Genomic DNA, 14,721 nt, shown 5'->3' with positions numbered 1-14,721 from the left:
GGCCTGAGAGGAAACTAACACAGAGTGGCATGAAAATTGTATGTTTAAAAGAACTTGAAAAGTACTGTTGGCCGTCATCGCTGATTACTTCTTTATCTTTGCTTTATTTTAAATCATCAAAGCAATTAAGTCTTGAAATGTTTCAGATTTTAACATTTTGCTAAATATTTTCGTCCTGGAATAATGTTACCTGAGTTCAGGTCATGTTCCGCAGCCAAAACCAAGCATTGATGTAGTTACTAGTTAACCTTACTTTGGATATTTACTATTGACTAAGAAACATTCTTGGGTGATTACTTAGCAGAATAGAAATCTTTTATCAAAATTGTTTGCAACCAGTAGATTAATTATAGAAAGGAAGGAGTGTATTTTTAAACATTAAACAAAATAAATGATATCATGTACTTTTCAAATTCCTTAATTCTATAGATTTTGTTTATTGTAAAAAGGCATTGAAAGTAGACAATGTTGGATGTAATACAACTTAGAATTATATCTAAACTATTGATTTTTGCTTTTTTTTACCTCCTTGAATTTTTCAAAGACACAGAGCAATTATCCCCAAAACTGTGAGAGATGCCCAGTTATTCCTTATCACATATTTGCAGCTCTGAGGTCAGGTTGGGCCTGGACATAAGGCCTAGAATGTACTAGAGTCAATTTTTACAAACTCATGTTCTCAGTACAAGCTTGTTCTTAACTCTCACTACATATAACTCGCTAGTCATCACTTGAACATCCATCATGTGTATACAGTGGAATTTGTTAGATGTCTCAGTTTGCCTAGTCATCCTTTCTCAGTTATAGATTTGCTTCTAGGAAACTAGATTTAGTCATTTTTCATCCTAAATAATAAAACTACTGCCCTAGGACCTTTATTTCCTGTAAAAAGAGATGAATTGTGAACTGTTTAGTTTTACTCTGCTCTTCTAACTGTCTGTTCTTGCAGTAGTAGTTGTTTACTTCAGGATGTGTTTCACCATGACAAACAACGATGTTCTTTGGTCTCTATGAGACACAGTCAATATTTGTAAAAGAAAGTCATCATTGCCTGCTTGCAGTAGGAAGTTCCTTTATTATGGTATATAAAAAGAGGTAAATTGCAATTTTCCGGTAGGGTTATATTGCACAGTGGGTTGCATTATTTATTTGATTACTATTTTAACCCCTGCTTATATTTTTCAGCTTTCCAATGACATAAATTATAATAATGGCAGCAGTCCTGCCAGAGAATGGAGCAGTTACACAGAGTGAGGGTGGCTGTGGTATACCAGAGAAACCTCCCCCTCACAAAGCAGGCTCCACCTCAGATCCAGAGACTGGAAATGAAGAGAACATTGTTCAGCAGATCAGTATTAATGGCAGTCTAGGGGAACACACAGGGACAGAGTGTGTAGAAAGTTCAGAGACTTGTGACCACAGTGGTTGTACAGAGGGTGCTGAGACAGGTGATAGGAACTCTGTTAATGAAACCATTTCCTCAGATTCAGCAACAGAAACATGCAACTTGGTTAATGAGTCATGTAGTGTTCAGCCAGCATTCCAAGCTGAAGTGCACCAATCCAGCACAGACCAGCATATAGCACACAATACATTAGACAGTGATAGCTCCCAGGAGGCGGAGGCATTAAAGACCATTGTGAGTGAAGCCATTGGGAATCCAGGGGGTCTAAAGAATATGACTCCAGACCAGGAATCACTTCCTGCTCCTAGTGGAGATGATAAAGGGAGTGATACTAACTCCAAACAACTCTCAGATAGCTCTGTTTCAAAAAGTACAACAGACATACTGTTCACTTCTAGCTGTGATACGCAGGGTGATGGGAGTGACGATGACCATCTCCTGTCTGAGCTGGACCTGGAGTTGGACTTGGATGCATTTGGGACAACCTTGACTAAATCTGTGTTACAAAAGAACACTACTACTAACAGGACAGAGTATGATGCTCTACAAAAACAGTTAAAACTACAAAAAAGTGAAATGAACAGGTTGGTCTATGTATACGTTTATTTTATATATTTAAGTGTAAACATCTTAATATGTGTGATTTTTTTTCATTCAAAGATAGCTTTACACTTTCAATCTAGACAATGTATTTTCCTGCTAAACATTGCTTTTGGTATAATATGTGTATGCCCCAATCCATGCAGCTGTGCTGGGATTTCTTTTCTCTAGTGCCACCACCATTTATCACTGACCTTTAGGCAATGTTGACTGTAGTGATGTAATTGAATGATATGAGTAAGACCCAGCAATGTGTTTACCTGGACTTTGGACTATAAACCAGAGTGGCTGGATCTCAAGATGTACATAGGAGAAATTATAAAACTGTTACATTGATTAATGTGCTATTGAATATGATTTGCACCCATATTGCTAGAAGCAGATATATTTATGATGTTGAAATATTATGAATAAGCAGAAATGAGGTGACACTGATGAAAACTAAGCCATGATTCTGTCTACACTGACAACACATTTCACACATAGCTCTCTTAACTGATCCTTTGTTCAAAATGCTGTTGGTAGACCTGAGGTCATTACATGTATCCAATAAACAATCCTTTGGCCTTGAAATTTTCCCTAGGAGGCACTGGCTACAGTACATAATATCACATAGTTTAACTCTGAGACATGCTACAGTACATAATATCACATAGTTTAACTCTGAGACTTGCCTACAGTACATAATATCACATAGTCTAACTCTGAGACATGCTACAGTACATAATATCACATAGTTTAACTCTGAGACTTGCTACAGTACATAATATCACATAGTTTAACTCTGAGACATGCTACAGTACATAATATCACATAGTTTAACTCTGAGACTTGCTACAGTACATAATATCACATAGTTTAACTCTGAGACATGCTACAGTACATAATATCACATAGTTTAACTCTGAGACTTGCTACAGTACATAATATCACATAGTTTAACTCTGAGACTTGCTACAGTACATAATATCACATAGTTTAACTCTGAGACTTGCTACAGTACATAATATCACATAGTCTAACTCTGAGACTTGCTACAGTACATAATATCACATAGTTTAACTCTGAGACTTGTTACAGTACATAATATCACATAGTTTAACTCTGAGACTTGCTACAGTACATAATATCACATAGTTTAACTCTGAGACTTGCTACAGTACATAATATCACATAGTTTAACTCTGAGACTTGTTACAGTACATAATACCACATAGTTTAACTCTGAGACTTGCCTACAGTACATGATATCACATAGTGTAACTCAAAGTCTGGCTGTCTTACTGAATAAACGAAAAGAGAGACGATTGGATTTCATGCTTCTGAAAGAGATTCCAGATTAGGTTCTTTTAGAGGGATTAATACAAAGTTCAAAATATTACCAAATGCTAGCATTAGACTAGATTATACCCAACTGGTCTGAAAGAATTTTTTTAACTCATTGTTAAGGGGAGGGCTATCATGTGTTTGGCTTTTATTTTATCAAAATTAACTGTATTTATATGATCCAAAAATTCATTATGTTTGAGTGTACCTGTTAACCATGTAGTAATAGTCAGATATCTCAGCAACAAGTGTATCTGATAGCACATTCTTTGTGATATTTACAGTCTCCAGGAGAAATTTTCTAGACAAAAAAGTCAATTGTCCGAGGCCATCAAAGAGAGAGATGCTTACCTCCAAGAAATACGGGAACTCAAATCCAACTCTTCCGAGGACATCTACCTAGCACAGATAAAAGAGGTAACATTGAACAGGGACGAGAATATTTTCATAGAAAATGGATCGCAGAACAAAATACTTTGGGAAACCAAGAATATTTGCATATTAAGATGCATATATGATTTTTTTTTTTTTTTTTTGATTATACTAAATTTCAATTATTTCTTTTGTAATAGAACACAAGAAGCTAAAATCATGGTCACTAAAATTGCTTGAGTCAAGGGTGTTTAATATTACAGCAATTCTTCAAATTGCTAAAGACAGTCTGGGATTATTGATTTTAGATGTTAAAGCAAGGATAACATAACTGTAGGACATGTGTTTATATATGTCATGTTTTATCTCCAGTTTGAGAGCACAATAGCACAACAACAGCTGGAGATAGATGCTGGGAAAGAAAAACTGGCCTCTCATGATGCTGCTGCCAAAAAGACCATTCTGGCCTTAAAACAGGACATGATGTGGAAACTAGAACAGGTAATGTTTTCAATACGTTAGAACCCCATATCACCAGAACTACACCCTACCATGATAGGTGGATCAGAACTAGAACAGGTAATGTTTTCAATATGTTAGAACCCCCAACATGGATCCCTACAAGGGCTACACCCTACCATGATAGGTGGATCAGAACTAGAACAGGTAATGTTTTCAATATGTTAAAACCCCCAACATGGATCCCTACAAGGGCTACACCCTACCATGATAGGTGGATCAGAACTAGAACAGGTAATGTTTTCAATATGTTAAAACCCCCAACATGGATCCCTACAAGGGCTACACCCTACCATGATAGGTGGATCAGAACTAGAACAGGTAATGTTTTCAATATGTTAAAACCCCCAACATGGATCCCTACAAGGGCTACACCCTACCATGATAGGTGGATCAGAACTAGAACAGGTAATGTTTTCAATATGTTAAAACCCCCAACATGGATCCCTACAAGGGCTACACCCTACCATGATAGGTGGATCAGAACTAGAACAGGTAATGTTTTCAATATGTTAAAACCCCCAACATGGATCCCTACAAGGGCTACACCCTACCATGATAGGTGGATCAGAACTAGAACGGGTAATGTTTTCAATACATTAGAATCCCATATCACCAGAACTACACCCTGCCATGATGGGTGGACCAGAAAGTGTTATCTTGTCTAGAAATGATGACATGTTGACAGAACTAGAACAGGGATAAAAGTAGCTGTAATATTAGTGCCCAAACTTTCTCTGTACTGTTTTATTCCAGTGGCAATATTCATGGTATTTACCCATACCGTACAAGTTTACAAAGAATATCCTAGCTCTCCAACATAAAATGATGTGAAATAGAAGTGGCATGATATATTACATGCAGGAAAACCACTTGTTAGTCTCTCTCATTTCATCCATGATAGGGTTGACCCAAGGGATATCACACTGATTGTCTTGTCATGATATATAGTCACTGGTTTAGATTAGGTTATTGGAGTGTCATCTTCAGGAAGTTTTATAATTATGAAGATGATTGATTTGCTGTTGTATACAGAAAAGTACTTGTTCATTTTTTTCTCGCCATTTTATGCATGGAAAAAAAAATAGAATCTTGATATTGGAAACTGCATCTTGAAATATCTACTTGATAATACCATAACCTTAATAATTCATTTGAATTTTATTTAATTTTTTTGGCTTGGTTGCATGCCTTGTCTTCTTGGTCAGATGTCTATGCTTGTTATTATAGGCTGGGAAGAAGTGTAAAGAAACGATAAAGGGTCAGATGTCTATGCTTGTTATTATAGGCTGGGAAGAAGTGTAAAGAAACGATAAAGGGTCAGATGTCTATGCTTGTTATTATAGGCTGGGAAGAAGTGTAAAGAAACGATAAAGGGTCAGATGTCTATGCTTGTTATTTTAGGCTGGGAAGAAGTGTGAAGAAACGATAAAGGAGAAGGACGCCATGGTGATGAAGTATGCTCAGAGTGAGGCCAAGCTCCTGGAGTTATCGCAGGCCATTGAGAAGCTGGAGAACAAGAACAAAGATGTGGCCAAAGAGAAGGACAATGTCACTGCCAAGTTTAAAGCTATGAAAACAGATAACACCAAGCTAACACAGTGTCTAGAAGCCAGAGTAAGTTTAAAGCTATGAAAGCAGATAACACCAAGCTAACACAATGTCTAGAAGTCAGAGTAAGTTTAAAGCTATGAAAGCAGATAACACCAAGCTAACACAATGTCTAGAAGTCAGAGTAAGTTTAAAGCTATGAAAACAGATAACACCAAGCTAACACAATGTCTAGAAGCCAGAGTAAGTTTAAAGCTATGAAAGCAGATAACACCAAGCTAACACAATGTCTAGAAGTCAGAGTAAGTTTCATTCTCAAAGTACTAAGTGAGGAAAAAGGGACCATTCCCAGACCCTATTGTACTAACACTGGATCGAAAGATCCCCAAGGGAATTCTCACTAAATTGCAATCAACTTAAGTTGCTTAGAAGTCTGTCACACCTACTGAAGCTGCTAGGGGGTGATTAATTAATGTTTAGCAGCTTCTGTAGGCGTGCCAGACATCTAAACCACTTAAGCTAAAAGCAATTTACTGAAAAACCCCTTAGAGATGGATCGATCCTGTTAGATCAATCTAGGTATAGGAACCCAGTGTAAGAAAGCAGTGGATAACCCTATGGAGTATGCCATACTTCAAATGTACATTGTTGCAATATGTTTTAAGTCTGTTTAATGTATGATATTACCTAGAATATGAAGATAATTGTTTAATAGATAAGAGCATAGAAAATATGACATTTCTTAGTTGATTTTGGAGAGTTAAAAACCCATGATACAAATTTTTAGAAATAATGATCTTTTATCTTTAGGGTCGAGAAGTGCGAGGGTTGCAGAAGGAATTGGAGAAACTAAAAGAGGCCATTTCTTCCAATGATGTCAAGGTGAAATGGGCTCAGAATAAACTTAAGGCAGAACTTGATGCTCACAAGGTAAGCCATACTTTATTATGACATTGGAAGTGACGCTAAGGACTGGATTTTTTCAATGGTAAAAATTGTGAACTATACAGATAGTGAATTTTTTTAAGTCTTCTTAAAATGAGAACATTCCCATTGATAATTAGCAACATAGCTGGAGAGCACATAGTTCTTTTCTATGCAGAATAAGACCATAAATGCTACACCCAAACATATTTGTAATTATTCTGAAATTATGTATCTGAAAAATTGATAATATTTTCCTATTGAAAAGATCAAGTCATTACTTTTAAATTAACACTGGAAGTACCAGTAATTTATGTGAACCTCAATATACTCTTATAGTGTGAAATAGATCCTTCTTCAGTTTGATGCATATTATTGTAGGAAACCAAAGCAGAGCTCCAGAAAACTATCCAGAAACTAAATGAAACCAGGGAAGAAAATGAACAGATCAGGAGAGATGGGCAGGAAATGATCAAAACATACCAGGTAGTCTATAAATTTTAGAGTTGCCAGGTAATATAAAGAGTTTATGGTAGATTTCTATATGATACACATTTTTAAGATGTTCAGGGATGGTTATCAGGTATTCACTTAATCCAAATCTTTTTATTTTAGAATAAAGTCATGAGTTGGAATCCTTAGTTTATCAATTATATCATTCCAGGAATCCGAGGAAGTGAGGTCCAATTCATTAGACATAGAACTAAAAAGGAAAGAGTCTGAGTTGAAACAGCACAAGCAAGAGAAGAATGACCAGGAGGAGGTGTGTAATATGTTCATGTGGGAATAGGAACCATTGAGATGTGTATTATATGACAAAATGTTAAAATTGCAAGGTGTTACAAAAGGGTTCAGCTTTATTCCTTTCTGGTCAGTTGTTTTTGCATGATGTTAGCAACAAATTTTGATGTTGTTTTATCTTTGATTGCAGTTTTAAGAGTATTGTGCATATTTTGATATATGGTTTAATTCTATCCATTGCTTGAGCTAATATTTTACTCATTCAGGTGTATTAAGAGTATTGTACATATTTTGATATATGGTTAAATTCTATCCATTGCTTGATCTAATATTTTACTCATTCAGGTGTTTTCCATCATGTGTAGAGAGTTAGACTCCCTGAAGAAACAACATAAAGATGCCCTGGCTGAACTGGGAACATTCAGAGACAAGGTGAGAACAAGACACAGATTGTGGTCATATTGGCTAGCTGACTGATGCACGTACTTTGTCTGTAGTAGAGAGAGCGAGACAGAAGTTTGTTGGAGAAGTGCATTTTAATGAAATTAATGGCACATTCTTGTCATTTATCTGAGGATGTTTGTGATTATTAAAAGTGAATAAGAAAATCATTACATTGATATGTCCTGCTGTTTCAATAGTGATGTCATCTAAGTATTGTTTACAGGTGAAGTGTTTAGAGACAGAGAGGTTGTCACAGGAAGCATCCATGTTGAAGCTAAAGGAGATCATACAGAACCAGAAGCGAGATATTCAGGATTTAAGACAACAGGTGGATGAACTGCAGAATGCCAGGACCCAGTTAGAGGTGTAAGTGGACAGGGGGAACTTGCTCTGATTGAAAAGCATCATCTGTTTATAGTGTTGATATCCTAAAGTATGTTTTGTGATTATTAACATCAGATAGTAAGGGTTAAGGAAATTTTAGTGGAACTTCTGGAAATTGAACTGTCTGACTCCTAAACATGCTCAGCTAAGTTATTATGATAATTTTCAGAGAAAGAGAAAAAGTAGAGAAGTTGACGTCCAGCCTGGAGGAGGTGAACCAGTGCAACCGAGACCTGGAGGCTGATATGGACGGCTGTAGGAAGAGGGAGGCAGAACTCCTGGAGTTTACTGAGAAAATCAGCGCTAAAAATGCTCAATTACAGTCTGAAAACAACGGGTTACATTCCAAGGTAAGCGAGGGGTCTTTGTGGGTGGAAGGGATGCGGTGTCTTATAAAATGTAAAAGTAGCATTCAAAGTTAGATGAGGTCAATATTTAAGAAAGTTGTTGATAATACAGGGACAGTGTTATTGTAGTTAACTATCCATTCTGTTTACAGGTAACAGTATCTAGTGCAGAACTAGAGAAGTTGAATTCCCTCTGTAAAGAATTACAGAAAACAACCCAACAACTGGTAGGTTTCCTGTTTTAGATACATTAGGCTGTACTACTTGTCCTTTGTGACAGGCATAAGTTTACCAAAGATTTAGAGATAATACGTCACATAGTTATACCTTCTTGTAATAATCATTAAACTGAGAACTGCCTTTGTCTAATATCTTAGTTTGACAGCAACTGTATAGCACTAATAATCCTTAACACAGTGTGAACTGGTCAGTGTTTGCCAATATTGCTTTAACTTCCTGTGTTATTTCCCATCAAAACATTGAGATTGGTATATACTCCAGAAGGCCCTTGGGAGCTCTCTGGCCCACTAGTTCAATAAAGATTCTTTATTCTTTACAAGGGTTTTATGTAGTAAATGTAACCACTTCATAAGATAACAACCAGACTTATTAATATTATATTATTTACATTACAGACAGAAGAACTTGAGTGTGAGAAGAAGGCCAGGTCAGAAGAAACTACAGAACTTACTGATAAACTGAGGGAGAAAAATACACTGGGTAGGAAGAACTATATGAGGCAGTAATTATAAAGATTTCAGCTAGACAAGCATTTGTATATTTTTACAGCATAGTTCACTTGTTCTTGTTGAAAGTTGGTGTTTGCATTTGTCCTTGATGTCTTTAATAAACCTATTTTCAGTGGACCAGTTAACAGTGGTGCCTTGATATCTATAATAAACCTATTTTCAGTGGACCAGTTAACAGTGGTGCCTTGATATCTATAATAAACCTATTTTCAGTGGACCAGTTAACAGTAGTGCCTTGATATCTATAATAAACCTATTTTCAGTGGACCAGTTAACAGTAGTGCCTTGATATCTATAATAAACCTATTTTCAGTGGACCAGTTAACAGTAGTGCCTTGATATCTATAATAAACCTATTTTCAGTGGACCAGTTAACAGTAGTGCCTTGATATCTATAATAAACCTATTTTCAGTGGACCAGTTAACAGTAGTGCCTTGATATCTATAATAAACCTATTTTCAGTGGACCAGTTAACAGTAGTGCCTTGATATCTATAATAAACCTATTTTCAGTGGACCAGTTAACAGTGCAGTTGAATGATGCTGTAGATCAACAGAAAACACTGAAGAAAAAACATGCAGGGAATGTTAAAGTAAGGACAGTTATTGAAATGTTAAAGTAAGGACAGTTATTGGAACCATTTTATAAAAACAGAATTCACATAAATGCAACGCACATTGTAACAAATAGTGATATTAGATTATTACAAGTGAAGAAAACATCAGTTTGCAGCATTATGGGACTGTGCAATTGCATGATTATGTTTTTATGAAACCTTCCCCACACATCTCAATATTCTGAATATTTATAACACTTAGGATTTGTTAAGACAACTGCACCATGCTAAGAAGAGACTTGAGAATTATGAAACCTTCCCCACACATCTCAATATTCTGAATATTTTATAACACTTAGGATTTGTTAAGACAACTGCACCATGCTAAGAAGAGACTTGAGAATTATGAAAGTGAAGCAGAGGAGAAGAACCACAAGATGAACCATGGCTCCAGAGCCAGCTCCACCTCTTCACTGGAGAAAGTCAACAATGGCCACGCTGGAGGGAGCACTGCCACATCTAGAGGTTCCAGCCAAGAACCACAAACTCAGGTACTGTTAACAATCTCCCATAGAACTATTTTCTAGAAAAGAACCTGTTCATAAAAAGAGCCATAAACTTGTTAGTTTTCATAAAGCATTTCTAGAAGGATTTCATTCATAAAAGAAAAAAATGAGATAAATGGTTTGACAGCAGTTTATAGTGCATGAAGTGATCCCAAATTAAGTTGGATCAACTAAAATTTCTTGAATATTGTGCAAGATAAATAGATATATTATATTTTTTAAAAAGATTCTTAACTTATTATGTTAGAACATCTTTTAAAAATTAGAAACAACTTCATATTCACAACTGATAGAAAAAAAAGTTTGTTGATAAAAATGAAAGTGTTATATTATTTCTGCAGGACCCCTATGCCATTCCAGCTACTGAAGTGATAGAACCAGACCATCAGATGTTGATAAAATGAAAGTGTTATATTATTTCTACAGGACCCCCATGCCATTCCAGCTACTGAAGTGATAGAGCCAGACCGTCAGATGTTGATAAAAATGAAAGTGTTATATTATTTCCACAGGCCCCCCATGCCATTCCAGCTACTGAAGTGATAGAGCCAGACCATCAGATGTTGATAAAAATGAAAGTGTTATATTATTTCCACAGGACCCCCATGCCATTCCAGCTACTGAAGTGATAGAGCCAGACCATCAGATGTTGATAAAAATGAAAGTGTTATATTATTTCCACAGGCCCCCCATGCCATTCCAGCTACTGAAGTGATAGAGCCAGACCATCAGATGTTGATAAAAATGAAAGTGTTATATTATTTCCACAGGACCCCCATGCCATTCCAGCTACTGAAGTGATAGAGCCAGACCGTCAGATGTTGATAAAAATTAAAGTGTTATATTATTTCCACAGGACCCCCATGCCATTCCAGCTACTGAAGTGATAGAGCCAGACCGTCAGATGTTGATAGAGAGAATAGTAAAGCTTCAGAAAGCACACGCCAGGAAGAATGAGAAGATGGAGTTTATGCAAGACCATATCAAGCAGCTGATAGATGAGGTGCAGAAAAAAGCAAGGTACATCTATTACAGCACTGATTGTAGAACATTGTATTGACTGAATGGAGTGTTTCAATTTTAACTTTGAGATAGTTCACCTCTTAAGTCAGTTTGATGACTACAGCCTGTGTCTATTTTCAGAATAATTCAGATGTATGTGATGAGGGAGGAAGCCGGGGCCTTGGCGCCACTCAGCATGGATGAGAACAAAGTAAGGAACTGAACTAATAATAATTATAATAATAATCTTTAGAGTTCTCCCAAGCAGACGAAATAATCTACTTATTCTTTAACTGCATACACAGGTATGCAGTACAAACATGAATAGAAAGTAAAATTATTTACTAATTTATGTATGTATTTTTTATGATATAAATAATTTCGTGTCCTAACATGTGACGAGTGTTTTATGTTTTTGCTACAATCCTAATTATGGTTTGAAAATTTACCATATCAAAAAAATTTGTTTTGAATCTTTGTTCATTATACAGATGTTTTCTTAATTGAAATACTGGAAAGTGTGATTTTGTTTACATTATTCATCATAATTGATTTTCAAGTTTCTTGCATGTCAAGCATGAATAACAGCTTAGTTAATGCTTTAGTTTGAAAATGTTGCAACCTTTCTTGCATGTTGAAGATTTCAGTTTATCTTCAGTTTCCTAACAAAGCAGTCACTTATTCACCACATTTATGTATTAACAGATCTAATCATGTCAGATCATACATAACTATACTGTTACAGTACTCTTATGTTGAATAAAACAAAAACTTAACCTAAAGCACTTTAATTGTGTGTTCTTCCGTCTTATAATGAACTTTTCTTTGCTTCTGTATTCTCTGCATAACAGCAAGCCATTCGGAGGGAGATTAAGGTATTTAGGAGATTATGAAAGGCTTTTCCTTCATTTTTGTTGTGTTGTTTTGTGAAGAGGGACAAGTGTGGAGTTAAGGGAAGACTTTTGTGTTAGTGTAGTACAGTACTGCTTTCTGAGATTATTTTTCTTCGGAACATAATAATTGTGTGGCTAGATGAAACTGTTAACATATATTGGAACATGTTATGCTTCTGAATTCAGTCTTGAAAAAGTCCCAGCACACTGATTCAGTATGGTAGCAGTTTTTCTTGAGTGTTTTGGGTCTGTAAAGATGTCTTCTTGTTAATATTCTCAGATAAGCATGAATATCATGATATATAGCAGTAGGGATTTGTAGTCTTCACTGTGACTGTCAGGTACTACTGCTGTGTGCTGTACACATTCTGTATATGAGAGATCTTTCCTGAGCATAGTGTGCAGTATTCTTTGCTTCTGCCTCAGTCAAAAAGCACTGCAGAAAGCTTTATCACACTTTCCAATATGACATTGCTTCTGACAAAATGAAACTGTAAAGCTGAAAAGAGAGGGTGTGAAAATCTTGATGAAATCCTGCAAAATGGGAAGCTGGTTAATACAGACTTGGTCAACTTCTATAAAGTCTACAGTGTTCTGGTATAGGCAATTTACAGGATTATTGATTTTATTGTGGTTCTGGCAGACTTGGTTAAAATGGGGGTGCAATTTGGCTCCATTTCAAGGTTTTTGTCTTTTCTAAACCACCGTTCTCATCCTTGAGTATTATAAATTGCTGTGAATCCAGAATAATATTATGTTCAGAGTGTACTGTATATTGTGTTTTCAGGCCCAGCTGGCGCGTAAAGGAGGTATCATGGCATCCGTGTATAAAATGCATGCTGCAGACGGCCACATGACCATCGAACTTTCCCTGGAAATCATGAAAAAACTGCAAGCAGTATTGGAAGACACCATTTTGAAAAACATCACACTCAAGGTACCTGAACTTTGCATTAAGCTTTGTTCAGAGATATGAGCAATACAAAATGAGAAGCAGTTGCCTTTTGATAAGTAGAGAAACTTGACACAGACAGTTATAGATGTAACATCATTTAATCTTTTTTTTTCTCAAACTTTCAGGAAAACTTGGACACACTAGGAGCAGAGATAGCCAGACTCTCCCAAGAAAACAGACAACTCCAGTTAGAGTTTCAGAAAGTCAAATCCTGACAGCCCTGGAGATCATCTGCTGCAGTACAGCATCCATTTCACATATCAAATATATCTGATGGACACCAGGGTTGACATTCATACAATCATTGGTGTAAAGATATCAAATTGTTCATCAAATAATTATTCCTTACATTACAGAAACAGATAAAATTGAAATCCAGTAATATGAAAAGTTTTTTTTTTGTTTCTACGTACTGAACTCTTATGTTTTCTAAATGGTTAAAGCAGTGAAATGTTTTACGGTCTAACTTGGCTGCGCATGGACCTTCTTATGAATTTTCATTATGCTAATACCCATGCTCTCACATGCATGCACACACACGTGCGCATGTGCGCATACACACACACATGAATCAGGTAGTCAAGTCATAATATGAATGTTTGGTATTATGTCAGATAGTCATGTCATACCTGGCTAGTAACATACATGTGTGCTGCTCATTTATAAATTATATATATATATATGTATATCTCATTTGTCATTGTCACCTGACTACATGTAGTCATTTTCATTGAAAAGTGCTAGCTGTAAAATAAGAGAAGCATTTTTGTTCAGTTTTTGGATTTGAACTCTGACTATTTATTTCATTGTATGGTGCTTTAAGATATCAATATTATCCCAAAATGATGTGTTCAGCATAGGAAAGGACCAGAGTTTTATATCTAGCAGTGACCCAAATGCAGGTTTGAAAACAGGAGTTATATTGTCCAATGTAATTGTGTATGTTATGTTATATGATCTGTACCTAGTTATAGACTGTATAGAAGTCTGCAGAATTAAGTGTTTACCAAGGTTCATACTATGTGTAGTGTGAGTGGTACAATGATAGTGTGAGGCAGTCACAGAAGATGAGGTTCAGTAGTTGCTTGTTTGAATAGGAAAACAGTGTATGGGCTGTCTTTATGGTGCATTTATACGGTTGTTAATTCTCCATTCTTAAGTAAGTGCAATATACAGAGAGAACAATTGACCAAGGGTAGATTTTGTTAAATTCACATCAGAAATTTGATAAGTTGCATGGACAATAATTGCTAAAATGAAACATGAGGACAGTTTCATTTTAAAGGAATGAGTGCTAAAATGCTGTAATAGTGAGCTTGCCCTTTAGTTGAATGTATGTAAATTATTTTATTGTGAATACAGGAAGGTGAAAAAAGAAAATGTAAT

General features: G+C 35.9%; 1 protein-coding gene across 4 annotated transcripts in view; it reads left to right on the top strand.

The window, feature by feature from the left end:
* LOC106176497 (coiled-coil domain-containing protein 186) overlaps positions 1 to 14,721 on the top strand; it is a 15,067-nt gene extending 346 nt beyond the window's left edge. For 2 of the 4 annotated variants that reach the window (XM_086999250.1, XM_086999256.1), the window contains exons 2-20: positions 1,186 to 1,989; positions 3,616 to 3,748; positions 4,076 to 4,204; positions 5,627 to 5,839; positions 6,584 to 6,703; positions 7,079 to 7,183; positions 7,362 to 7,460; positions 7,784 to 7,870; positions 8,106 to 8,248; positions 8,436 to 8,616; positions 8,766 to 8,840; positions 9,249 to 9,333; positions 9,876 to 9,955; positions 10,279 to 10,470; positions 11,342 to 11,505; positions 11,629 to 11,698; positions 12,339 to 12,362; positions 13,168 to 13,317; positions 13,461 to 14,721. In XM_086999250.1, the coding sequence (XP_086855376.1) occupies positions 1,211 to 1,989; positions 3,616 to 3,748; positions 4,076 to 4,204; positions 5,627 to 5,839; positions 6,584 to 6,703; positions 7,079 to 7,183; positions 7,362 to 7,460; positions 7,784 to 7,870; positions 8,106 to 8,248; positions 8,436 to 8,616; positions 8,766 to 8,840; positions 9,249 to 9,333; positions 9,876 to 9,955; positions 10,279 to 10,470; positions 11,342 to 11,505; positions 11,629 to 11,698; positions 12,339 to 12,362; positions 13,168 to 13,317; positions 13,461 to 13,550 (2,919 nt within the window). In that variant the 5' untranslated portion in view covers positions 1,186 to 1,210 and the 3' untranslated portion in view covers positions 13,551 to 14,721. Of the gene's footprint in view, positions 1 to 1,185; positions 1,990 to 3,615; positions 3,749 to 4,075; positions 4,205 to 5,626; positions 5,840 to 6,583; positions 6,704 to 7,078; positions 7,184 to 7,361; positions 7,461 to 7,783; positions 7,871 to 8,105; positions 8,249 to 8,435; positions 8,617 to 8,765; positions 8,841 to 9,248; positions 9,334 to 9,875; positions 9,956 to 10,278; positions 10,471 to 10,911; positions 11,147 to 11,341; positions 11,506 to 11,628; positions 11,699 to 12,338; positions 12,363 to 13,167; positions 13,318 to 13,460 lie in introns of those variants that run through there. The other 2 variants (XM_086999261.1, XM_086999264.1) reach the window with 2 other exon arrangements.

This window comes from Lingula anatina, chromosome 1, assembly GCF_051362555.1.
Source record: "Lingula anatina isolate TDL-2025a chromosome 1, LinAna3.0, whole genome shotgun sequence".
Taxonomy (NCBI): domain Eukaryota; kingdom Metazoa; phylum Brachiopoda; class Lingulata; order Lingulida; family Lingulidae; genus Lingula; species Lingula anatina.
This window is presented reverse-complemented; position numbering and strand designations above follow the sequence as displayed.